Genomic DNA, 13,108 nt, shown 5'->3' on the forward strand with positions numbered 1-13,108 from the left:
ACACTGCAGTGCCACTCCTAGATGGGCCAGGTGTTTGTGTCGGCCACTTGGGTCGCTTAGCTTAGCCATCCAGCGACCTTGGTGCACCTCTTTTTTTCTTTGCATCATGTGCTGTTTGGGGACTATTTTTTAAATCTGCCATCCTGTCTGACACTGCAGTGCTACTCCTTGATGGGCCAGGTGTTTGTGTCGGCCACTTGGGTCGCTTAGCTTAGCCATCCAGCGACCTCGGTGCAAATTTTAGGACTAAAAATAATATTGTGAGGTGTGAGGTGTTCAGAATAGACTGGAAATGAGTGGAAATTATGGTTATTGACGTTAATAATACTATGGGATCAAAATGACCCCCAAATTCTATGATTTAAGCTGTTTTTGAGGGTTTTTTGTAAAAAAAACACCCGAATCCAAAACACACCCGAATCCGACAAAAAAATTTTCAGGGAGGTTTTGCCAAAACGTGTCCGAATCCAAAACACGGCCGAGGAACCGAATCCAAAACCAAAACACAAAACCCGAAAAATTTCGGTGCACATCACTAGTCAAAATCCAGACATGGTCAAAACACCGACATTTAAAATACAGACAAGGTCATAATACCGACATTTAAAATGTCGACAGATCAAAAAGTCTACATGAGTTTTTCATGACTTTTTCATTGCAACCGACTTGTTCATTCTTTACCATTAAAGTGGACCTGGAGGGGGAATACAATAGTGTGCCGAGCGCAGCGACCCATGCGAGGGGGCGTGGCACACTTGTACGGTGTTCATGTTGACCTATGTTGACATACACACAAAAAACAATGAAAACATCTTGTCGACTTTTTGACATGTCGACATTTTAAATGTCGATATTTTGACCTTGTCGGTATTTTAAATGTCGGTTATTTGACCTTGTTGGTATTTTGCCCGTGTCTGGATTTTGACCGTCGGTCAATTGTTGTCGGGATTTTGACCATCTGGATTTTGATTGTAGGTATTTCATACTGATCCCGTGAGGTCTTAGGTGAAATTAAATTCCCCCTATTTATCCTTTACACAAATTATATATATATTTTGCCATGGTATACATTATGCTTGCTATTACATCTGGGTAAAATGAAAGTAACTGAAAAACCTTGCTCTGGGTGCAATGAAAGAATTGGATGCATTCAGGGCCATTGAGACATCTACTGGGCCCGGGTACTGAAGGGGGCATGGCCAAACCTGTGAAACGTGGTCATGCCACCTCCGAATAAAACCCAATCACTTCACTTCGTTAGCAATCACTTCACTTCACTTCTGACACATCGCAGGCCCTGTACCTGTCTGTTTTTTTTTAAAAACATTTGGGCGTTACTTGATTTCTTATTGCTGTGATAAGCAGTGATAAGAAACTATAATTATCAGGCCTAAAGCTAATAATTAATTAATTAATACATTTGCCCCAGGTCTTGTCTTTTAACATTAAAGGGCAAATTTGACATGAAAATAAACAAAATAATCAGTATTTTGGTAGAAACAAAAAACATACACTACCTCCCATCTTCTGTAGACATTGAAGCGGGACCTTGTGCACTGGAGGTACGCCTCAGACTGAAAAAGGGGTAGGATCTCAGGAGGAGTGGACGGGGCTTCACCACACAACCACTGTTTTCATCATTTTGAGGCGTCCCAAGTGCTTCCTGAGCAGCTGGGCAACCCCCAGCTCACCTCCCCGCACTATTTAGGTACGCACGGCATTTATTCAGTGATCACTAGCTGCTTTGCAGAGCAGAACAGCAATGATCACAGGCTCCTCCACCTGACACTGCGGCCCGTGGGTGGGACAGCGGGACAGTATCCAAATAGCGGGACTGTCCCACTGGAATCGGGACAGTTGGGAGGTAGAAGAAAAACATTATTATAGGTTGTGATGTTAAAGTGCTAGTATGTGCAACTTTGATTAGAAATAAGTGCCAATGTCTCTAGTCTACTTAGAGTAGGCACTGGTGAATATGTACTGTCAATGCTTTTATGCTGAGTGGGTGCAAAGCACTTTATATTTATTGGTGCCAGTGATTTTATGCTGTTATGCTGGAGGGGTTCCATACAGTCAGGCAATTTATTCCACTGGTGTCAGTGATTTCATGCCAGGCAGAATGGCATTTGCACAGGCTGTCATAATGTTGGTATCAGTAAGTTCCATCCAAACTGTAGTAATAATGACAATTCTCCTTTATTAATAAGCAAGATGGAGTTTAAAGGGGATGAATTCATGTATGTATGTATGTATGTATGTATGTATGTATGTATGTATGGAGCATCGGTATTGCACAATTGCTTATCTTTAGAACATGTAAGCAGATTTAGGGACAGTTCAGCTAGAACACAGTGTAATTTATATGTGTGAGCTTCTTATTGGTTGTTCTAGGAACAGAGCAGGTGTAACGCAATACGGTAGATGGATGACATAGAGTGGGTCGAAAATAACCCTTTTTTTCGAGGATCGAATTCTAATAGAGCATAAAAGTTGCCTCTTTGGGTCAATAAAACGTGTCAAAAATTTCAGCTCGATCAGTTAATATCTTCTGTTGGAAGCAGAATTTTTGAAATTTTTATTAAAAAAAATTCTCTGCCCCCCCCCCCCATAATTGGCACTAGCAAAGCGTTGAATCTGCGCAAATAAAGGGGCGTGGCCTTGCTGAAATGGACGTGGCATTGCAGAAAAAAAAACTACCTTAAATCCCAGTTTTGCAACCCGCACGCCCAGACGTTGGCCACTCCCTGGCACGGTGCCAGGGGTTTTCATGCGCAGGGTGTCATTCTCGTTGCCAGGGGTTTCATGCGGTAGGTGTTATGCTTGTTGCCAGAGGTATCATGTGCTGGGTTTCAAGCTTGTTGCCAGGTGGTAATATTTGTAGCCAGGGGTTTCATGCACTGGGTGTCATGCTCGTTGCTAGGGGGTAATGCTTGTTGCCAGGGATTTCCTGAGCTGGGTGTTGTGCTTGTAACCAGGGGGTAATGCTTGTTGCTAGGGCTGTGCTCCCAGTGCCACATATGCCCCCAGTGCCAGATATTCCCGCACAGTGCCAGGTACACATATGCCCCCAGTGCCAAATATGCCCCCGCAGTGCCAGGTACACATATACCCCCAGTGCCAAATATGCCCCCCCCCCCCAGTGCCAGGTACACATATACCCCAGTGCCAAATATTCTCCCCCAGTACCAAACATGCTCCCCCAGTGCCAAATATGCCCTCCCCCAGTGCCAAATATGCCCATTCCCAGTGCCAAATATGCCCCCCCTCAGTGCTAAATATACTCCGCCAGTGCCAGGTACACCCCATTCCCCGGGCTCCCCCACTGCTCCCCCGCTGCTGTGCGATTCGAGAAGGAGGGACACGGAGGGCATAGCGCGTGCCTCTCCTGTGTGTCCCTCCTGCGTTTGGCGTGTCTGTTAAATGAAGTGCCGGGCACTTCATTTAACAGACACATCGCTGCCGCCGGAGACCCAGGAGGGACACACAGGAGAGACGCATGCTGTGCCCTCCGTATCCCTCCTTTCCAGCAGAAATCAGTGGCGGCTGCTAGGGCGCCCCGCAGCCCTGCGCGCCTCTCCTGTGTCCTGCGGGCCCCTAGTTATGCCACTGGCGGGCCTGTGATTGCAACTTGTGTTTTCCACTTGTGAATGCCAGCACACATCAGCCTCTTTGTCATTCTCTGTTGAGGAATCATGCTTCGATGATTCTGTGGTAATACAGATGTGTCCTCCTACATCCTTGCTGCAGTCACGTTAAACAGTCCTTCTAGTCATGCCATGCTGTTATTTTCAGTTTAAATGTGTCTAAGTCACATTGCAATGCGAATAGGATGCACAAGCAGCTTATGCTGATTAAAATTATATGCGGCATGTCTATATTCTGCATGTTACTGCGGCTGAATCTGCATACGAAATGCTACGTTTTCCAGGAAATTTTTATTTAATGAGCAGAGTCTGCTTGTGTGTTCTAGTCACATACGTAGCAATGTGAATAAGATGCACTTTCGCCAAAAAAAGACACTTGATGTTAGCAGAGCTGCCCAGGAGCTGCCGGCTGACTCATGCCAGACATCTCCTGCTACATGGCGTATTAAGCCAAGATGTATGAGGACACTTACGTAGCATTCAGGTATTCTTGTGGGTAGAAAGGTTTTGTCCTGCTTGCTACTGCTTACTGCATACTTTTGTGATTATTGGCTCTGTCCAGATTTTCATTATGCCAGTACTTGGTTACCCTCTTTTTGGCAATCCAAAAGATTTAGTGTCCTCTCAGCTTCGCTTGAAAGACAAAATCTGGGCATTAAGAGTGGTGGAAACAAGGAACCATAATTTTTGCTGATTGCCAACAGAGTAGCCAGAAAGTGAATAGTATTTATGAAATTCCTTCTTTTTCAGACACGTACAAATTATTACAGAGTACCACAATAAATACAGGATAGTAAGGAGGGTATTGTACAGCGCGCGTAGAAGCCCAGCTCTTCAAAAACGACTTTAAGGCAAATGCATGCAAATTGTTTAACATTGTGGCCTGCATGTGCAAAGATTTTCAGTCTTGCTCTTGGCCAAAGGATTGGAAAGTCCCTTTGAAGGAGCAGGTTTTCCTCCTGGACCAGAGGGGCAACCGCGTCGGTCGCATAGGAGGTGTTGATGTTTCTGAAACTGAGAAACTTCTTAAAAGTAGAGATGAGCGGGTTCGGTTTCTTTGAATCCGAACCCGCACGAACTTCACTTTTTTTTTCACGGGTCCGAGCGACTCGGATCTTCCCGCCTTGCTCGGTTAACCCGGGCGCGCCCGAACGTCATCATGACGCTGTCGGATTCTCGCGAGACTCGGATTCTATATAAGGAGCCGCGCGTCGCCGCCATTTTCACACGTGCATTGAGATTGATAGGGAGAGGACGTGGCTGGCGTCCTCTCCATTAGAATAGATTAGAAGAGAGAGAGAGAGAGAGAGATTGTGCAGACAGAGTTTACCACAGTGACCAGTGCAGTTGTTGTTAAGTTAACTTTTATTTAATATATCCGTTCTCTGCTATATCCGTTCTCTGCCTGAAAAAAACGATACACAGCAGTCACACAGTGTGACTCAGTCTGTGTGCACTCAGCTCAGCCCAGTGTGCTGCACATCAATGTATAAAAGCTTATAATAATTGTGGGAGAGACTGGGGAGCACTGCAGGTTGTTATAGCAGGAGCCAGGAGTACATAATATTATATTAATTTAAAATTAAACAGTGCACACTTTTGCTGCAGGAGTGCCACTGCCAGTGTGACTAGTGGTGACCAGTGCCTGACCACCAGTATAGTAGTATATTGTTGTATACTATCTCTTTATCAACCAGTCTATATTAGCAGCAGACACAGTACAGTGCGGTAGTTCACGGCTGTGGCTACCTCTGTGTCGGCAGTCGGCACTCGGCAGGCAGTCCGTCCATCCATAATTGTATAATTATATACCACCTAACCGTGGTATTTTTTTTTCTTTCTTTATACCGTCGTCATAGTCATACTAGTTGTTACGAGTATACTACTATCTCTTTATCAACCAGTGTACAGTGCGGTAGTTCACGGCTGTGGCTACCTCTGTGTCGGCAGTCGGCAGGCAGTCCGTCCATCCATAATTGTATTATTATAATATATACCACCTAACCGTGGTTTTTTTTTCATTCTTTATACCGTCATAGTGTCATACTAGTTGTTACGAGTATACTACTATCTCTTTATCAACCAGTGTACAGTGCGGTAGTTCACGGCTGTGGCTACCTCTGTGTCGGCAGTCGGCAGGCAGTCCGTCCATCCATAATTGTATTATAATATATACCACCTAACCGTAGTTTTTTTTCCATTCTTTATACCGTCATAGTGTCATACTAGTTGTTACGAGTATACTACTATCTCTTTATCAACCAGTGTACAGTGCGGTAGTTCACGGCTGTGGCTACCTCTGTGTCGGCAGTCGGCAGGCAGTCCGTCCATCCATAATTGTATTATAATATATACCACCTAACCGTGGTTTTTTTTTCATTCTTTATACCGTCATAGTCAGTCATACTAGTTGTTACGAGTATACTACTATCTCTTTATCAACCAGTGTACAGTGCGGTAGTTCACGGCTGTGGCTACCTCTGTGTCGGCACTCGGCAGGCAGTCCGTCCATCCATAATTGTATTATAATATATACCACCTAACCGTGGGTTTTTTTTCATTCTTTATACCGTCATAGTCAGTCATACTAGTTGTTACGAGTATACTACTATCTCTTTATCAACCAGTGTACAGTGCGGTAGTTCACGGCTGTGGCTACCTCTGTGTCGGAACTCGGCAGGCAGTCCGTCCATCCATAATTGTATTACAATATATACCACCTAACCGTGGTTTTTTTTTCATTCTTTATACCGTCATAGTCAGTCATACTAGTTGTTACGAGTATACTACTATCTCTTTATCAACCAGTGTACAGTGCGGTAGTTCACGGCTGTGGCTACCTCTGTGTCGGCACTCGGCAGGCAGTCCGTCCATCCATAATTGTATTACAATATATACCACCTAACCGTGGTTTTTTTATACCACCTAACCGTGGCAGTCCGTCCATAATTGTATACTAGTATCCAATCCATCCATCTCCATTGTTTACCTGAGGTGCCTTTTAGTTCTGCCTATAAAATATGGAGAACAAAAAAGTTGAGGTTCCAAAATTAGGGAAAGATCAAGATCCACTTCCACCTCGTGCTGAAGCTGCTGCCACTAGTCATGGCCGAGACGATGAAATGCCAGCAACGTCGTCTGCCAAGGCCGATGCCCAATGTCATAGTACAGAGCATGTCAAATCCAAAACACCAAATATCAGAAAAAAAAGGACTCCAAAACCTAAAATAAAATTGTCGGAGGAGAAGCGTAAACTTGCCAATATGCCATTTACCACACGGAGTGGCAAGGAACGGCTGAGGCCCTGGCCTATGTTCATGGCTAGTGGTTCAGCTTCACATGAGGATGGAAGCACTCAGCCTCTCGCTAGAAAACTGAAAAGACTCAAGCTGGCAAAAGCACCGCAAAGAACTGTGCGTTCTTTGAAATCCCAAATCCACAAGGAGAGTCCAATTGTGTCGGTTGCGATGCCTGACCTTCCCAACACTGGACGTGAAGAGCATGCGCCTTCCACTATTTGCATGCCCCCTGCAAGTGCTGGAAGGAGCACCCGCAGTCCAGTTCCTGATAGTCAGATTGAAGATGTCAGTGTTGAAGTACACCAGGATGAGGAGGATATGGGTGTTGCTGGCGCTGGGGAGGAAATTGACCAGAAGGATTCTGATGGTGAGGTGGTTTGTTTAAGTCAGGCACCCGGGGAGACACCTGTTGTCCGTGGGAGGAATATGGCCGTTGACATGCCAGGTGAAAATACCAAAAAAATCAGCTCTTCGGTGTGGAGGTATTTCACCAGAAATGCGGACAACAGGTGTCAAGCCGTGTGTTCCCTTTGTCAAGCTGTAATAAGTAGGGGTAAGGACGTTAACCACCTCGGAACATCCTCCCTTATACGTCACCTGCAGCGCATTCATAATAAGTCAGTGACAAGTTCAAAAACTTTGGGTGACAGCGGAAGCAGTCCACTGACCAGTAAATCCCTTCCTCTTGTAACCAAGCTCACGCAAACCACCCCACCAACTCCCTCAGTGTCAATTTCCTCCTTCCCCAGGAATGCCAATAGTCCTGCAGGCCATGTCACTGGCAAGTCTGACGAGTCCTCTCCTGCCTGGGATTCCTCCGATGCATCCTTGCGTGTAACGCCTACTGCTGCTGGCGCTGCTGTTGTTGCCGCTGGGAGTCGATGGTCATCCCAGAGGGGAAGTCGTAAGCCCACTTGTACTACTTCCAGTAAGCAATTGACTGTTCAACAGTCCTTTGCGAGGAAGATGAAATATCACAGCAGTCATCCTACTGCAAAGCGGATAACTGAGTCCTTGACAACTATGTTGGTGTTAGACGTGCGTCCGGTATCCGCCGTTAGTTCACAGGGAACTAGACAATTTATTGAGGCAGTGTGCCCCCGTTACCAAATACCATCTAGGTTCCACTTCTCTAGGCAGGCGATACCGAGAATGTACACGGACGTCAGAAAAAGACTCACCAGTGTCCTAAAAAATGCAGTTGTACCCAATGTCCACTTAACCACGGACATGTGGACAAGTGGAGCAGGGCAGGGTCAGGACTATATGACTGTGACAGCCCACTGGGTAGATGTATGGACTCCCGCCGCAAGAACAGCAGCGGCGGCACCAGTAGCAGCATCTCGCAAACGCCAACTCTTTCCTAGGCAGGCTACGCTTTGTATCACCGCTTTCCAGAATACGCACACAGCTGAAAACCTCTTACGGCAACTGAGGAAGATCATCGCGGAATGGCTTACCCCAATTGGACTCTCCTGTGGATTTGTGGCATCGGACAATGCCAGCAATATTGTGTGTGCATTAAATATGGGCAAATTCCAGCACGTCCCATGTTTTGCACATACCTTGAATTTGGTGGTGCAGAATTTTTTAAAAAACGACAGGGGCGTGCAAGAGATGCTGTCGGTGGCCAGAAAAATTGCGGGACACTTTCGGCATACAGGCACCACGTACAGAAGACTGGAGCACCACCAAAAACTACTGAACCTGCCCTGCCATCATCTGAAGCAAGAAGTGGTAACGAGGTGGAATTCAACCCTCTATATGCTTCAGAGGTTGGAGGAGCAGCAAAAGGCCATTCAAGCCTATACAATTGAGCACGATATAGGAGATGGAATGCACCTGTCTCAAGTGCAGTGGAGAATGATTTCAACGTTGTGCAAGGTTCTGATGCCCTTTGAACTTGCCACACGTGAAGTCAGTTCAGACACTGCCAGCCTGAGTCAGGTCATTCCCCTCATCAGGCTTTTGCAGAAGAAGCTGGAGGCATTGAAGAAGGAGCTAACACGGAGCGATTCCGCTAGGCATGTGGGACTTGTGGATGCAGCCCTTAATTCGCTTAACAAGGATTCACGGGTGGTCAATCTGTTGAAATCAGAGCACTACATTTTGGCCACCGTGCTCGATCCTAGATTTAAAGCCTACCTTGGATCTCTCTTTCCGGCAGACACAGGTCTGCTGGGGTTGAAAGACCTGCTGGTGACAAAATTGTCAAGTCAAGCGGAACGCGACCTGTCAACATCTCCTCCTTCACATTCTCCCGCAACTGGGGGTGCGAGGAAAAGGCTCAGAATTCCGAGCCCACCCGCTGGCGGTGATGCAGGGCAGTCTGGAGCGACTGCTGATGCTGACATCTGGTCCGGACTGAAGGACCTGACAACGATTACGGACATGTCGTCTACTGTCACTGCATATGATTCTCTCAACATTGATAGAATGGTGGAGGATTATATGAGTGACCGCATCCAAGTAGGCACGTCACACAGTCCGTACTTATACTGGCAGGAAAAAGAGGCAATTTGGAGGCCCTTGCACAAACTGGCTTTATTCTACCTAAGTTGCCCTCCCACAAGTGTGTACTCCGAAAGAGTGTTTAGTGCCGCCGCTCACCTTGTCAGCAATCGGCGTACGAGGTTACATCCAGAAAATGTGGAGAAGATGATGTTCATTAAAATGAATTATAATCAATTCCTCCGCGGAGACATTGACCAGCAGCAATTGCCTCCACAAAGTACACAGGGAGCTGAGATGGTGGATTCCAGTGGGGACGAATTGATAATCTGTGAGGAGGGGGATGTACACGGTGATATATCGGAGGGTGAAGATGAGGTGGACATCTTGCCTCTGTAGAGCCAGTTTGTGCAAGGAGAGATTAATTGCTTCTTTTTTTGGGGGGGTCCAAACCAACCCGTCATATCAGTCACAGTCGTGTGGCAGACCCTGTCACTGAAATGATGGGTTGGTTAAAGTGTGCATGTCCTGTTTTGTTTATACAACATAAGGGTGGGTGGGAGGGCCCAAGGATAATTCCATCTTGCACCTCTTTTTTCTTTTCTTTTTCTTTGCATCATGTGCTGATTGGGGAGGGTTTTTTGGAAGGGACATCCTGCGTGACACTGCAGTGCCACTCCTAGATGGGCCCGGTGTTTGTGTCGGCCACTAGGGTCGCTAATCTTACTCACACAGCTACCTCATTGCGCCTCTTTTTTTCTTTGCGTCATGTGCTGTTTGGGGAGGGTTTTTTGGAAGGGACATCCTGCGTGACACTGCAGTGCCACTCCTAGATGTGCCCGGTGTTTGTGACGGCCACTAGGGTCGCTAATCTTACTCACACAGTCAGCTACCTCATTGCGCCTCTTTTTTTCTTTGCGTCATGTGCTGTTTGGGGAGGGTTTTTTGGAAGGGCCATCCTGCGTGACACTGCAGTGCCACTCCTAGATGGGCCCGGTGTTTGTGTCGGCCACTAGGGTCGCTAATCTTACTCACACAGCTACCTCATTGCACCTCTTTTTTTCTTTGCGTCATGTGCTGTTTGGGGAGGGTTTTTTGGAAGGGACATCCTGCGTGACACTGCAGTGCCACTCCTAGATGGGCCCGGTGTTTGTGTCGGCCACTAGGGTCGCTTATCTTACTCACACAGCGACCTCGGTGCAAATTTTAGGACTAAAAATAATATTGTGAGGTGTGAGGTATTCAGAATAGACTGAAAATGAGTGTAAATTATGGTTTTTGAGGTTAATAATACTTTGGGATCAAAATGACCCCCAAATTCTATGATTTAAGCTGTTTTTTAGTGTTTTTGGAAAAAAACACCCGAATCCAAAACACACCCGAATCCGACAAAAATAATTCGGTGAGGTTTTGCCAAAACGCGTTCGAACCCAAAACACGGCCGCGGAACCGAACCCAAAACCAAAACACAAAACCCGAAAAATTTTAGGCGCTCATCTCTACTTAAAAGATCAGTTCGTTGCAAGGAGATACACCAAAGAGAAGCCAAGGTTGCAAGACGAGAGAATGAAGGTTCACGCTCCAAATCTTTATCAACGGACTTGACAGGAAATGAACATTCGGAAAATGAATCATCCGATAGTGAACAGTCATATTCACTATCATTAAGTTTCAAGGGAAAGTCTTACACAACTCAAAAGTAAGTTAAGCTCAAGGAGACGGCACTTTCCTGCCAAAGATATGGTTTGAGTGACAGAGCGATAGCGATGATAGCTTCTTCTGTGCTTCTGTTGTCGGTCTAATATCCACGGATTCTCCCAACCTTGTAACAGATAAAAATACAGTACGAGAGGAGTTGAAACTGCAGGAACAACAAAATACTGTTCCACTTTAAAGCCTTATACTTTGACGGTCAAAACTATGACACCCTTGCTCAACTGAAACATGGAGCGAAATTCTACTTATGATCTATGAAAAAGGAGCATATTTCCATTTTATCTGAGCCTGCATCCACATACGTAAGTCATGTAGTACCTAAATCAGGGAATGCACTTGACATTTGTGACAGCATCCATGACATTTTGATTCGAGAAGGAGGTACAGAGGAGCTTTTAGTCGTAGGTTGTAATGGCACAGTTGTCAACACAGAAATAGAGGGAGGTGTCATTTGATGCCAGAAAGTCAAGCTATCACAAAGTACTTACTTATGTTTACGTTCCAATGTGGTTCAAAATAAGGAGTAACAGCTCAATTAAGGATAGCTCAAGACACTTCTTTGAGTTTATCCAGAGGACTCTACACCTACTCCAGAAGCACATACGTCTGCTTCTACTGCCCAAAATGCTTTCTTCGCTCTCTCTGTAAATTTGCTTTTAGCCATGACATACCAGAGGCTTAAAGTTCATTAGGAAGAATTAAGTAAAATTTTGGACGCCTCAGGGAAGGCCGCTGGGATTGGTGGACATGGAAATGTACCAAGCTGTGTTCTGTCAAAAATCGATTTCTGCGCTGATGACTACCACAGAATGATTGATTGGTCCTCTGTTCAAATTTTGACTCCACCAGTTCTCAAGAACGTATTGAACCAGGAGCTGAAAGAAAAATTATCGAGTACGAAAACTGGGACTTCTCCCACTATCCCTGCCACACTGTTGCACTGTTCTAGCACCAGAAAATCGCTGAGAGTGGTTTTCCCTTTCATTTATAGCACAAATTACCCTACTGAAGACAGAAACTGTGAAAACAAATGCCTTGGAAAACATTGCAAATTTTGTGTTTACGAAAATTCCCAAACTTCAGGACTCTGCTTCCGACAGAAGATATCAGCCGATCAAGTTTAACATTTTTTATATGTTTTATTGGCCCCTGCACTCGCTGCATTTTTTTCACCCAACTCCCCCACCCATACACACTTATGTTTGTAGCATGCATTGCAGATATGTATGAAAGTCCCTTCTCATTATATGGAATTTGAAAGTTATTGTTTTGTTAAAACTGCCCTAAATATTCCACATGTTATTATTATAAAGGTGTGCAAAGAATGAATTCTGTGACCATGAAAAATAAACCTGGGCATCCCTTACATATTACTATACATGACATACCTGTTCATGTCGGCTGCTGCAGATTTCTCCTGGCTGGACACAGATTGAGCCTCTAGAGGTATGTACACACGAACAGGATGCTCTTGGAATGTGTCATAATCTTCAGCAGAATTTGTTTTTCGGAAAGTCTCCAAACCGTAATCTGAACGGAGACCAATAAGTACATGGGGGAGGAATGAAACAAATGATCACCTCTGATAACAAATCAGCCTGAAGTCATCAATAACAACATACATTGTTTTCCAATGTTTTTATTTAATGACACAAGCGGAGAAGAAATAAACATTTAGTTTGTGGTGTCAAGAGATCAAGAACATGAAAATGTCTTTGGGGTCTATTTATGAAACAGTGATAACCATAGATTTATTTTCTAGTCACTGTATTTTCAAAGAATAGAGCATTCCCATAGCTTGCTATGGGAACTGCATTGTCTGTGTATTTTAACAAGTGACAGAAAGCTTCCCTTTCCACCACTAGGTAACATCATCTTCAGGTCACGTTAACTATACCCAGCAATGAGGGACAGGTATCGACGGAAAGAATTTGCTTTGTCCCCATCAGTTAATAATAGTGTGCCCATGCTTGGATGTTGGCTTCCCGTGCGCATTTT

The 13,108-nt window shown here is 45.2% G+C and overlaps 1 protein-coding gene across 1 annotated transcript in view; it reads right to left on the bottom strand.

Annotated features, from left to right (window-relative positions):
- The window catches only part of LOC135036375 (atrial natriuretic peptide receptor 1-like), a 213,144-nt gene that overhangs the window by 94,974 nt on the left and 105,062 nt on the right, over positions 1 to 13,108 (bottom strand). The window contains exon 13 of the mRNA XM_063954446.1: positions 12,499 to 12,640. Within this exon, the coding sequence (XP_063810516.1) occupies positions 12,499 to 12,640 (142 nt within the window). The remainder of the gene's footprint in view (positions 1 to 12,498; positions 12,641 to 13,108) is intronic.

The sequence above is a fragment of the Pseudophryne corroboree genome, chromosome 1 (assembly GCF_028390025.1).
Source record: "Pseudophryne corroboree isolate aPseCor3 chromosome 1, aPseCor3.hap2, whole genome shotgun sequence".
In the NCBI taxonomy this organism is placed as follows: domain Eukaryota; kingdom Metazoa; phylum Chordata; class Amphibia; order Anura; family Myobatrachidae; genus Pseudophryne; species Pseudophryne corroboree.